Below are 14,223 nucleotides of genomic sequence, written 5' to 3'. Positions count from 1 at the left end.
ACTGCACAGTTTGCGCATTGCACACCATGTTCACTGATCTATGGGTATCATGTCGTAAGTCATGCAATGTCTTTATTGCCTAATGAAGACTGTGCAAATACTTCATGATGCGAATCAAACAGCCAATAAGGAGCTATACTTCTATGTTTACACTAACATGTGAATAGGGTGAACATGGAGGTTAAAACTCCTACAACTGCAGTTTATGTTAACTTTCACCCTGACTTCCCCTTTTTTACCCGGTACATACCTGCTATCTTAATCTCCTGGCTTCTCTCTCAGACTCAAGGAGGGTAAGAATGTCTCCCTCACGGACTGGTCCTTTCACATTGCGGATGATGGAACGGTTGGAGTCATCAAGAAACTCAACGCGGACCTGGGTACACTGTCCCTGGGAGCCGGTACGGCCGAGAATTTTGGTGCACTACAAGGGAAAAAAAAAAAAATTATGAATGGAGATGGAGTATATTATACGTCACACATTTAGATTTTTAAAAATTAGCTGTAGGACAACCCTTTTGCTTTAATCCACCCAATTGGGCAGTCACAACACCAGTTTGGTGCTGTGGGGACCCAGTAATGGCAGACCATAATCTTGACCATGACTTGGCTTGTTGAATTCGTCTATACTGAAAATGCATTGAACTAGTGAGTAGCGGTGGAGACACTTAACCAGGCAACTTCGCCGCGGCGCTGTCACAGCAATAACAGTTTTCAATTCGTTCACAAAATATTATAAGTTCAATAATAAGCTTTAATAAAATCTCACAACTCAGATCCCTAAGAAATACAACAAACACTTTTGTGATGGGGTGGTGTAAAGTTGGAGGAAATATGTGCAAGATTAATTGTGTTCATTCCAAATATCAAGGTCAATTCAATTTCTTTTTCTATGTAGAAATAATGTAGTAACTTAGAAATCAGTCAGGGATAAGTACTTGGTGGAGCGACCCTGCTCAACAAGGTAACCTCGCCGAACAGGGCGACAATGTATCGCTGTATGGGTTTATAAACTCTCACTTCACAAAATATTTCTTTGCTAATTTACTACATATGTATTGATATTAATATAGAAAATATCATGGGGTCAAAAAATATCTGCAGCTTGAGACTAAATATGGAGGAAATATGTGAAAGAAATCGCTATTTAAGGCCAAAAAAGATATTGCTGTTGTTGTTGTTGCCCTCAAGTGGGAAAGTTGGGTCAGGCAGTCGGATTTCTTCAGTTTTTTAAAAATACCCTCAAATATTAAATACGGACTATACGGTAATGCTACTTCAGTCATGTCAGTTAGGGGCAGGGGTCGAAATTAGGCCTGGCATTTTCGGGTAATTTTGTACCCGGCGCGTTTTTCAAGATGTTTTGTATTTTTAATATGAAAATTGATAATTTGTATTCATGTCATACTCTATTAATGATTTCAAAATGCATTGAATTTGAATCTTGAAATTTTTTTTTTTTTAGGTCAACTATGAATCTATGAATGATCCTAGCGTTTAGGTCTAGGTCCGAGGACACTACAAAACCGAAAAAAAAAAAAAAAAAAAAAAAAATTATTTTATTTTTTATTTTTAGGTCAAATATGAATCTATGAATGATCCTAGTCTGTCTTGTCTGAAGTACAAAGAATAACAACGCGGACGCACACATTGTGCCGACTTTGAAGGCACGCATACCTGCAGCAGAGACGCAGCACTGCGCACTGTTTATGCGCTGTGTACGCGCGCGTTGTCACTTTGTACTTCAGAGTGGACAAACTGTAGCGTTTAGGTCTAGGTCCGGGGACACTACAAAACCGAAAAATAAAAACTTTTTTTTTTGAATTTGGTACCGGGCAGGGTATTTCCTGCCGGGTAATTTAATTTCGGGCGGGTACCCGAATGAAAATGCCAGCCTTAGTCGAAATACAAAATAAAAACAAAGTGACGGGAAACTAATTATTTGATTTATTTCATTACATAGGCCTAATAATATACATGTATTTAAGGGCATGACACTCTGTGCAAATTTGCAGAACTTCACTGTGCACAGCAAAATCATTGAAAATGGTGACGCACACCTTCCGCAACTTTGCGCATCAATATGGATTGGATTTTTGAAAAGTTATTTTACTTGATAAAAAAAAGCGAAATAATGTGTGTACCATATTCTGTTTGAACAAAAATTATGCAAAAATTATTACGTTGAATGTCGCCAAATTCGTCGAAGTCGCTCTGAACACCGATTGCTGAATTGAGCGCTATATCACCGATTGAAATGTTATTTTATTTAAGTATTTTTCATTTGAATCACCCTTTTGTTTTGGCACACCTGGTCCGGTATCCGTTCACACTTTACAGATAGCAATCCGATGCTAATTCGAAAGAATTTGTGAAATGAGGGAATTTTTGAAAGAAAAATACATCAAATTTTTCGAGGAATTCGCCATCTTGAATAAATGCAAAATAGCTTCACGCAGTAAAAACCTGTCAAATGCGCTTGAAAATGCTCGATACGCGAGCGTAAATCACCGTCAAAACAAGCGTACATCAAAAGCTCGTGCTGCGCGAAGTCGAAGACCCGAAGTGTTGGAGTTTGCAGTACTTACCGGTTTTGCATTCAGCTCTTTTACGTCAAAAATTGCGATAAAAACGTGGATTTTGGAACAAAATAAAACTTGTTCGACGAAATAAAAGGTATGTTTGTATAGCTAAGAACATGTTTAACCTTGATGTGAAAGTTTAATTTGATAAATTCGTAATTTTAACCTTATATACCTCGGGTGGTCTCAAAGAACAGACCGCCAAGTGTGCTATGGAGTGATGATGAAATGGACGGGATATGCATGTGGATCGACATCCTCATTTTTAATGCCAGCAAAAACATCCGAGTAAGTATCCCTTACTGTCTAAATTAATCAGACCTTTTCTTCAATCTTTTAAAAAGCATATCGTATAGTAATGAATCCTGATTAGGGGCAAATTAGGGTTATTTTACCTTGGCTAATTTCACTGGTTTGTCCATGGTGTGCTGCGCTTTTGATGCGTGCAGAAAAAGAGGAAGAGCAAGGGATTGTGGGAAAGAAAAAACCTTATAATCCTGCTTGCTCAACCACATGTGAATGAGTAATCAGGTGACGTCATATTTCGAAAGAAAGAAAGAAAGAAAGAAAGAAAGAAAGAAAGAAAGAAAGAAAGAAAGAAAGAAAGAAAGAAAGAAAGAAAAAAGAAAGAGAAAAATGGCATATGGAGCAGTGTAATACCCATAATCATGCATAACTCACAAACGCAAAATCGGAATCAATTACTGAATAATCAATAATGGGAAAAAGCTTTTTTCGTGGATATCTACTGAAAAATGTCATAAAAAGAGGATGCTAGGATCACGAAATCTTCCTTTAAGTTGAGATAAAGAAACAAAATTTCTGTGATTTTCCCACCAAAAATTTACCCCCACAAATTCGGGTTCTGCAAAATCTTGTGTGTAAGGGGGGGGGGGGAAAGATTTCTTCGCACGTAAAAAAAAAGGGGGAGGCAAAGGTTTGTTGGCACGTCAAAAGGGCTAAACTGATGAAATATGGTGCAAAAGCGGAATAAATGCGCGTGAAGCGCGTAAAATTGGCACTTTTGGGACTAAATTGGGCAAATATAAGGTTAATTTGGTCAGAAACCCATATTCAGGCATCAACATGGGGGGCCATGATGATCTATGGACCATCCCCCCAGGCAAAATATTGGGATTTATCCCCCAGGATCTACGCCTATGGGGAGGGGACAAGGAATTTTATCGGTATTGTACTAATTTTACTGAATTATAGCTAAATATAGGCCTATAATGCAATGCACTACCGTAAAATGGGGTAACTTTGGGCACTTTTCAGAGTTTTTAAACCACTGCTTCCAAACAAAACCAATTATATTTCTAATTATCTCTCGTTTATGACATTAGGGTTCCCTTCTACACTTTGAAGTTGAAAAGGATTTTGTAATGGTGCCCTAGGGGTTAAAAATAGCCTGACCAAAGTTGCCCCGCATTTGGGGCAAATTTGGTCAATAAAAAATAACTAACAAACCCGTGTAAAAAATCTTGGGTCAAAACCGGGGGTCAAAATTGGACATAAAGTCATCAACAACCGGTCCCGCAACCGGTACCCCCGAAATAGCTACCGTAAAATACGGTAACTACGGTCATCGGTGTAACTTTGGTCGGTCAAATATATTTTTTGAAATGGTCATATTTTCGTACAGCAATATTGTTTTTAGTCATATTTGGTGTCAATTTGTTAAGAAATATATTTGGAAGAAAGAATAGTCACTCATGTCCAATTTCCTCGAAATTTACTTAAAAAATTTTAGCATTTTTTTTACATTTTTACATCTAGGATGTGTGTAGATTAATTTTACAAGGGGTCAAATGTCACAAAAAACAACAACTTGCCCATATAGGCCTACAGCGAAGATCAATTTATTTAAGACAAAAATAAGTTATTTACATGAATCTGTAATACCTGACAGTATCGGCCTATAGATTAGGCTATATATAGGGGAGTGTTCATTAATACTTTGGTGGGGGGGCTGGTCTTCTTCGCTCGAAAACTTTTTGACCCCCCCCCCTCGGTGGACCGCTAAACGTTTTTGACCCCCCTCTTTTGACAGACAAAACTTTTTTGGACCCCCTCCCATTATCGTATAACAAACATATATACTTAATATGTTGTTTCCAGTGGTGTGGTATCTGGGTCACATGTATATCATTGAGGGAGGCAAATGATCGAAACATTCCCGGGACAATTGCGCTTGAAATACAAGGAAATTTTCATTTTATACTTAATTCAGATTTGTCCTACTATCAGGGTGTTTATCTGATTTTACAGGGATAAATGAAATAGAGGATTTATTTGGAGGTTCTTAGGCACATCAGCATAATTTGGATCCGTGGCTATTTAATATTATAGTACAAATGCGCGCGAACCGCGAAAAAATTTGGCCATATTGAAGCTTGAATGGTCAAATATTGTTAAAATTGGAACTAATTTATGCAAAAAGCTAAAATGGTCAAATATGAGATTAATTTGGTCACGCAAATGTACACAGGTATTGGCACCCAAAGACCGTGGTACATGGGTCTGTGCCCACTCTGCCCTATGGTAAATCTACCCATGGGCCTATGTGTACAAAATAATTTTGCAATGAGAAATAGTAAACTGAAGTGTGCAGTTTACGTGAAAAGAAATCCAATTTATTTGCAATATTTTCGTGATTTAGTTGTATTTTGATCAGATTGCTACATAATCATATTTGTAGCTTACTTTGAAGAGATAAAATTCTATGATAAAAAGTGCCAGTATTTCTTAGACCAACCCAGATCATTGCATGTTGCTGATCATCTTTAATGTTATATTAATTAATAGATATGTGTACACTAAGTTCCATCATTTTTTCAAACAAAAGCACTGAAAACCAAAACTTGCCCATGTTAAAAGTGATATAGAGGGCCTCAATTTTGGGTTTTGAAGAGGAAAACTTTTTTGGCCCCCTTTCTTATCACCTAAAACTTTTTGGTCCCCCCTCTTCTAAGGTCCAAAACTTGTTTGGCCCCCCCTCCCTTTTACCCGGGCCTTTTACGCCCCCACCAAAGTATTTCTGAACACTCCCTAGCTATAGGTCTAGATATGCCAGGGCCTGTGGGCTTCAACTTCATCAATATAGGCCTACTGCTGTTTTCTTTGTTTTTAGCCAAATGTTTCATTTCAAAAATACCAAATGACAATTTCAATGACTTATCCGTCATTTTAAACAAATTTTTATAAACATTTTTTTTACACTTTCGTTGGGATCACTGAATTTGTCTTTAATCAGCTCTGTCTGGGAGCTCCTGGGTTCTGTTTCAATTTAGAAAGCGCGCCATCTGATTTTTGGTGACGGCATGGTGACAAGCTGTTTTTACGGCAGCGCAGCTGCGCAGATGGATTCGTCGAGAGCCAGTGATGCCAACGCCGCGCCTTAGGCGCACAATTGGGCTACTTGGCGATCACTTGCCGCTACTCAAAAAAGCATGCCGCTACTTGTCTAAAATTGGGCTACTTTTGTCAGTCTCAGGCCGCGGCACTAATTTGATGTATTTTCCTTTCAATTAGCCGATTTATAAAGGTTTTGAGTCTTTGAAGGTCCAAATTGAAATTACAATGGGTTTTGTGACCATTTATTGATCGGTCAGTAACTTCCCAGTAAGTACCGGAAGTTTCAAAGTCAAGTGCTTTTCCGCCCAATTGGGTGTTTTGCGTTCTAAATTCGGGTAAATCCGCCCAAATATCCGGTATTGGGCGCTTTTTTGGAAGCTTAAAAAATTGGGCTACTTGAGAATCCTTTACCGCGGCCTGGCGAGTCAATGCGCCGCGCCTTGACGCTGAAAAGTTTTGGCAACACTGTCGAGAGCGAGAACGAGAGCTGATTTTGATAAAGATCGACATGGAAAGTTCTTGTCTTTTTTTCTTCTCTGCATCTCATAACTCTCCAAAGTTGTGATAATAAGTGTCAAAGAGAAGCAAGATGCTATTTCATTCCGATATCGGGATGATAATAAAAGCGCGTGACTGGTACAGACTCAGACAGTTTAAGCTTACTCAAGTAGTAGAACTGAACTCAAATACAAATTGTAATTGAATGTAAAAAGTTATAAAAAAACATTGGCTTGCAAGTTAGCCAGAAAATCCAGCTCTCACTTTATAATCTATACTTTCACCACCAGTCGCCAGCTGACAGCTAGTAGTAGTATAATGAAGGGTTCACTGCTTTCTCCAGCTGTCATACAGGTAGATAATTAATTTTGATTTAATTTTTGTTACTTTACTTATACTTTTAAACTAAGTGGAACTTTTAAACCGGTGGAACACCTACTTAAACCTAGCCTTCGTCAATCTCGGCACTCTCATCCAGACTCCTATCAAATCATCACCTGTGCCAAGGACTGCTACAAATACTCATATTTTCCCAAAACGGTAATAGACTGGAACCACCTACATGTACCCCATTCAATTATTCAAATACAAGACTCAACCAGCTTCAAAGCAGCTGTGCAAGCACACCTAAAGCAAGACTTACACAGAGCAGCAAGCATCTTTTCATGCGCACACCAGTTCCTGTTCATCTTGTTCCACTTGGAGCGTTGTGCAGTATTTACACAGATACAGCTCGAGAACTCTAGCTTCGAATTTGCACACGATAGTTACGCATTAGATGCTAGAGTGCGTTGCTATTGTTTTTTGGTCGGACAGCGGTGGAATTTTTTGCACCGTAGGTTATTTATTCTGCATTCTGTTTAAATGATATATTATGTTGAAATTTGGATGAAAGTTGAGTCAACTGTATCTTTTGAGCAATATTTGCCTAACAGTCTAAAATTTTGTTGATGTGCAGTTTTAGCAACATTTTTGATGCCATCGCCCGTCATGATCTGAGCACTGTGTTTACTTCTGAACTTCCATTGCTTTACACCGTGTCATGCTTCAGCGATTCCGACTAGATGAAATGTCTCTAGTCTCGAATGTGAAGCTATCGGTGAGCAATTGGCTAGACTTCTCGAGCAAGTCTAAGTCTGGAGTATTATCTTCATTCAATGAGTTAGGCTCATTGTATTCCCCATTACAGACTCAGGCCCAGGAGACTTACTATGTTGATCATCTCATTTTATTATAATTTTTGTATCTTGTACATGTGTAAATAAATAAAATATTATATAAGTATTTACTTGAGAACTCTACAATGTAGCTTCAAATTTGCACACAATGGGTACGTGACTACGCGCATTTGATGCTATGTTGCTATTTCGTTAGGACAGCATTGGCATTTTTTGCAACACATGTTATTTGCAATGTATTCTGTTATATAAATGTTAAAATTTTGAAAGTTATTTTGATGAGTCAACTGTATCTTTTGACTAAAATTTGCCCATTTTGAATAGTCTAAAATTTTGTTGAAGTGCAATTTTAGCAACATTTTTGATGCGATTGCCTAGATTGTGATCAGCTGTGTTTACTTATAACTGAACTTCCATTGCTTTACGCTATGGTATCATGCTTCAGCGAATCCGACTAGATTTTGAATGCAATGTTCTCTAGTCTCGAGTGTGCAGCTATCGGTGAGCAAATTTGTGGCTAGACTTCTCGAGCAAATAAGTATTTTGAAAGCTTTTTTCTAAAAACTAATAACAACCCAATCCAAGTTAATCAGACAGACAGTTAAAGCTGTATTCTATCATTCGGGGACACTTCACAGATTGGAATTCTGGCTCCTGATTGGCCAGATATGGCGGTTCTAAGTTACTCCTGGAGTGAAAGACCAAGTCAACAAAATTTCTCTTTACACAAATTACAGCTTAATTACATATTGTTTCTTTTGATATATTGTCAACAATAATGTCCTACAAATGTACTAAGTTAAAGAAAAGTCCAAAAATTTTTAAACATTGGAAAATATAGGACCACTCCATACTATAGTCACCCCATGAAAAGTTTCACTCCATATGGTGAGTGAGCATCTCAAATTCAACAACCACGACTGATAGAATTGTAAGATTTAAATGAAAAAATAGATCAGTGTTTCTTTTCCATACGTTTGTGAAGGTTGTCGTGGTCATGGTCATTCTTTTCCATAAAACGTTAATAGCTTTTACTGCTTTTACTGTCTTTCTTGTTTGATTGTAGAAAGTACTAGACACAATTCAGAAGACTTACAGATGCGGATATCAACTGGCAAAGCAACCCAAGAGAGAAAAAGTTCTCATTGACTACAGGTATGTACATGTAAACTGAGCAACAGGTGGGCTATGGGTACCGATACCATGAGGGTTGCTTTGATTTGCTTCACGTTGATGGTTGATATAATTTAATTTAACATATGATTCTCAGTGTTAGTGAAACTCAAGATATTTTGTGGTCTTTATGTTTAAGAATACCTTTATTTTGTGAAAAACAGTGGCTTTTTTCATAAACCAGAGGTCCTGGGTTCAATTCCCGAGCGGGATCACTTTTCCTATTTCCTCCTTTAATCATTGCTCGACGGCGAAACTGATAAAATTGCATCATAGTTTACCTTTATTTTGGCTTGATGATGTTTTACATTCCTAATTTAGTTATTTTCTCTTTTCTCCATCTGAAATTAGCTCACCCAACATAGCCAAACCATTCCATGCAGGTCACTTGAGGTCAACGCTGATTGGCAACTTTGTAGCAAAAATCAATTCTACTGTAGGTCATGAGGTTGTTCGCATCAATTATCTTGGGGACTGGGGGTTACAGTTTGGTAAGTTGCTAGTCATATGAAAAAAATGCTTCTGATTGCAGGAAAGCAATGGGCTATTCCATATAAAATCCACACTACCCCTGTGGTAGATTTTGGAAATATCTTCCACAGAGGGAGTATGAATTTCATATGGAATGAACACATTAGCAGCTCCAATTTGCAACTCGCCCTCCATCAATGGAAGATTCAGGTTAGAATCTTTCTCAGAGGGTGTATGAAATTCATATGGAGCTGCCTAATGTGTTCATTCCATTTGAAATTAATTCTCCCCCTGTGGAAGATATTTCCAAAATCTTCCAAAGGGGGAGTGTGGATTTTAAATGGAATGGCCCAATACTGACAGGTCAAAGATATGGCACACAGTTTTCAGACATGCTTTTAATCTAAAATGGTGTAAAAACAATAGAAATGTCCAATATATGCTCATGATGGGCCATTCTTAAACACTTGAGAAAGTTTCTGCAATCTTATATTGGTTCTTATACTACCATGTGATATGACACAATTTATCATGGTTCTGCGCATCAACGCTACACGCATATGTGGTGTGAATCAATTGGAGGTGCATAAAAACAACAGGACTAAATCGACCGTAAGCTTCGCGTAATTCCTTGTAAAATGTAGGATTTGATTTGATTAAAATGTGGTAAACTTGAGGCTTAATGTTTTTATTTGAAATGAAGTGTTTTAGAATAAAGGTATTGTTTTTAGCCGCTGTCGTGCATCTGTTGTTGCATATAACACAGACGACATCATTATGGAAGTCATGACATATTAATCTTCCACACAGGGTGCATGAATTTCAAATGGGATTACCCGAGTTTGAAATTGACACTCCCTAACGATTAAGATCATGTCTTCCATTAATTGGAGGTATATAGATTTCAAAAGGAATAGCTCATTTTGAGCCCTCTTCACATACTTTTTTGAATATTGCAATGTCCCTCAACAGATTTTTACTACATGTTAACTACTAACCACAGAATTAAAATTGGAGAACCCAGATTCCCTAAACCGCCTCATACAGTAGTGCCGTCAACTATGGGGGGGAGTTGGGGGTACTCTAGTCTTAATTGCTGATGGTGCTCGGAAACAAATGACGCTGCGTCTCATCTAAAGCGTAATAGGTACGTGTGCATGTAGCATCAAATGCATCTAGTATGCCACGTCGCGCTCACATGACAACGATTGCCTCCCATCACATTCCGTATTTTTGCTCCATGCGGCTATCAGGGTTGCCAAACCCGCGATTTGGTAGCCCAATTGGGCGACTTTTGAAGATTTTTCCTGCGACTTTTGACAATTTCCTGTCCCATAGAAACCAATGCTTAAGAAAAAAATTGGGCGACTTTTCAACTTTGGCTCCCGCAACTTTCGATAGTTTCCTGCCCCATAGAAACCAATGGTAAAGAGAAAAATTGGGCGACTTTTCGATTATTTGACCCGCGATTCGGGCTGAAATCTTTTGGCAACCCTGGCGGCTATCAAGATGGCAGTTGAGTCCATGTTCTCTGGTTGTAATGCTGTGATACTAACAGATTTACTTCAATGTAATTTACAGGTCTCCTTGGTGCTGGATTCAAAAGATACGGATCTGAAACGCAGCTGGCTGACAATCCCATAAAACATCTCTTTGATGTGTATGTGGAAGCAAACAAAATGGCCGACAAGGATCCTGTTATTGAACGAGAGGCAAGAGAGTTTATTCAAAGTATGGAACAAGGTAAAAACAGTGTTTTATGTTTGTTTAAAATTGAAGTGAATGGTTTACTGTTTTTGGTCCAGTTATCTGAAAATTGTCATACCGTAGAATTCCGTCTAGAAGCATATATGCCTCTAAACGAGGTTTTTTTTAACGAAAGATATGAAAGGCCAATACCCTTCTCAAAAACGTTGAAATAGATTGGTCTTTAATATACATGTTTGTACAGCCGCCTTAATCAGTAATATAGTTGTTCAAACTCCAAATAACGTTTTTGTTGAGAGTGTCTGCCTCTTGTCTCTTGTGTCAAAAAAACCTCGTTTAGAGGCATATATATGCTTGTAGACGGAATTTTACGGTACCATAATAGTGATTACTATTTCATTATGGGGACTCAGCAGGGAATAGGTGTCCTGCATGCCAGTGGCAGCAGAAGGTAGTGTGTGTGTGACGTCTTGTGGTTTGGAATTAAGTCACATAAGGCCATTGGTACACTACAGGAAGAATAATTGTTGTGCATGTTAAAGGATGATTTCATGATCCTAGCATCCTCTTTTTATGACATTTTTCTGTAGATATCCACGTAAAAAGCTTATTCCCAAAATTTCAGTTGATTCCGATTTTGCGTTTGCGAGTTATGGATGATTATGTGTATTGCACTGCCCTATACCAGAACAAAATTCAAATTTGACTATATTTTTGCTAAACAAATTAATCTGCAAGAAATTTTTGGTACATAAACATTTAGCCAAAGGTTTCCAGTGGTATAAAAGTCTCAACTTTTTTTGAGAAAAGTGGGGGGATGATGCTGTGGATCACGAAATGCCCTTTTAAGTGTTAGAGCTATTAGAAAAGAGAAGGGGGACCATTCCCATTTCTGATATCTGCAATCTATGATATCTGCAATCTACAATGTGGTCTAAAAACAGCTTCCAATTTCAAAGGTTTATTTCTCAAAGCTGAAAAGTCTGTTTCAAATTGTTGTTGCAATATATTCCAAAAGGCCATATGATTTGTAGAATGAACTTTTGCAAAACACCAAAGTGTTATTTTTCAATAATATATTGATTCAGATAATGAAAATAAATTTTTTTTTTTTGCTTCCACCAACAATACCTCATATACCCTTAAGATATTGAAAACAGCTTTACCCAATTTCAAAGATTTATTTCTCAAAGCTGAAAAGTCTCTTTCAAATTGTTACAATATATTCCAAAAGGCCAACTTTCTAGTTATTTGGAGAAAGTATGAATGAAAAAGAATTTAAACTCAAAATGTGGCATTTAAGTCAAATGGCCAAAATTAACTTTGTCCACACGTGAGCCTATGCTACTGCATCACATTACTTACATTAAGAGTATTGCCCCACAGACGTGATGGTATGCATGCTCATGTATAGGCCCAATTCAATACTGTTGGTAATTTCCATAATGACACAGGGCTCGATTCTCGCAACGATTCTCCTAAAATTAGATTGCGAGAATCAAAATGCTCTGAAATTCATCCCTATTCCAAAAGCGGTAATTTAATTTGATTCTCTTGATTCTTGCAGGATGAGAATCAAATTTCATGATTTTGATTCACGCATAGTTCAAAAAGTTCAATTTAGACGAAATTGCACCACACTGATGACACATTATCCCCCAAATCATGCAGGCTTATGTGTGAATAAACTTAATTTTGACCATTTGATTTAAAACTGGTACCACATTTATAAACTGTGCACATATAGCCTGTTTGATATACATGTGATACTCAAAATTGAGGCACAGACTGAAAGGAAGGAAGGTTTGCTTACAATTGTTCATAATGTGATTTATCTTCAGGGGACAGCAATAGCTTGAATCTATGGCAGAGATTTAGACAATACAGTATTGAAGACTATATCAAGACATACAAGGTAAGTGTGATGACACCCTGTCTCTCATTTTCGATAATTGTTTAGAAAGCTCCCTTTTCAGAGTCTTGTATTAAAGGCTACTCCAATTATCTGTTAAACACATTAACTTGATAGCATGTTACAGGACGGCAGTACGTAAGAGGTGGAATTGACTTGATGATATTTCAGCCTAATTAAAGGAGTATTTCGTGATCCTAGCATCCTCTTTTTATGATATTTATCAGTATACATGTATATCCACAAAAAAGCTTATTCCCAAAATTTCAGTTGATTCCGATTTTATGCGCTTATGCGAGTTATGCATGATTATGTGTATTACACTGCTCCATAGACAATGTGTTGTAATTTCGTTCTGGTATACCAGAACAAAATTCAAATTTCACAATATCTTTGCTAAACGAATTAATCTGCAAGGAATTTTTTGTACATAAACATTATGTAGCCAGAGGTTTTGAGTGATATAAAAATCATACTATTCAAGCATCATGCAAGGACAAACACTATACTGGCTTGATGGAGACTTTTAAAGATGCGTTTACACTTATAATCATTACTTATCCCTCAGTTATGCGGGGGTTGCTACCAAAAATCATATCGTCAAAGTTTGCCTGGTCAACCAAAATGGCCTTTAAGCAGCAACATAGCTGGCAACACTATCACAGTGTCTTCATACCGTGTTGTTTTCTTCTGTTTCATTTCAGAGATTAGGTATTGAATTTGACGAGTACTCTGGCGAGTCACAGTACTGGAATAAAACCCCTCAACTTCTGGAAGAATTAACAACGAAGGGATTACTACAAACAACTCAGTAAGATAACAAAGCTTTTCCTGGGAAAAAATTCTGTCTGGGGAATACCACATTAATATAAGTAAATCCTTAGTTCACAGAAATAATGAGCCTGTTTAAGGTTGGCCTAAACTCTGGAATTATGGAAATCAGATTATATGATCAATTTTGTTTTGGTCGCTCCTTCAGTACAAAGAGTGCATCGTGCCATGAAGTATTTCAAAGTAGTCCTATGGTATGTGAATGTTGCGCCCAAGCCAAGCAGTGATTATGATACATTCCATGATGTCATATTGGACAAATTCCATTCACTATCAGAGGAGATTTGTGGGTGTAAATGCAATAGAGCAAATATGTACTCAAAACAGCATTTACTCCCTATTCCGAGTTATGTACGTCATCCACCAGTGGAGCTCCTGCGCCCTCCAGAATCTTCCGGTAGTGGATGTTCTGCGCCGGGGCAGAGAATCCACTGTCGGAGTTGCTGCGCTCAGGCGCAGTCCCTTAGCAAAATAATGGATTTTCTTATTAAAATAACGGTGGATCATTGATGCG

The 14,223-nt window shown here is 37.7% G+C and overlaps 1 protein-coding gene and 1 long non-coding RNA gene across 2 annotated transcripts in view; one reads left to right on the top strand and one right to left on the bottom strand.

The window, feature by feature from the left end:
- Positions 1-254: 254 nt before the first annotated feature.
- LOC140141261 (uncharacterized) lies at positions 255-3,106 on the bottom strand. Its single transcript, XR_011857387.1, has 2 exons — positions 2,978-3,106; positions 255-424 (listed from the first exon to the last, which is right to left on the bottom strand). It is a non-coding gene; the product is annotated as an uncharacterized lncRNA (long non-coding RNA).
- A 3,305-nt stretch (positions 3,107-6,411) lies between these two features.
- LOC140141260 (probable arginine--tRNA ligase, mitochondrial) overlaps positions 6,412-14,223 on the top strand; it is a 53,686-nt gene continuing 45,874 nt past the window's right edge. Inside the window, exons 1-6 of the mRNA XM_072163068.1 lie at positions 6,412-6,791; positions 8,682-8,770; positions 9,140-9,279; positions 10,841-11,002; positions 12,808-12,881; positions 13,583-13,689. Of these exons, the coding sequence (XP_072019169.1) occupies positions 6,756-6,791; positions 8,682-8,770; positions 9,140-9,279; positions 10,841-11,002; positions 12,808-12,881; positions 13,583-13,689 (608 nt within the window). The 5' untranslated portion in view covers positions 6,412-6,755. The remainder of the gene's footprint in view (positions 6,792-8,681; positions 8,771-9,139; positions 9,280-10,840; positions 11,003-12,807; positions 12,882-13,582; positions 13,690-14,223) is intronic.

Source organism: Amphiura filiformis, chromosome 19 (assembly GCF_039555335.1).
Source record: "Amphiura filiformis chromosome 19, Afil_fr2py, whole genome shotgun sequence".
Lineage (NCBI taxonomy): Eukaryota > Metazoa > Echinodermata > Ophiuroidea > Amphilepidida > Amphiuridae > Amphiura > Amphiura filiformis.
This window is presented reverse-complemented; position numbering and strand designations above follow the sequence as displayed.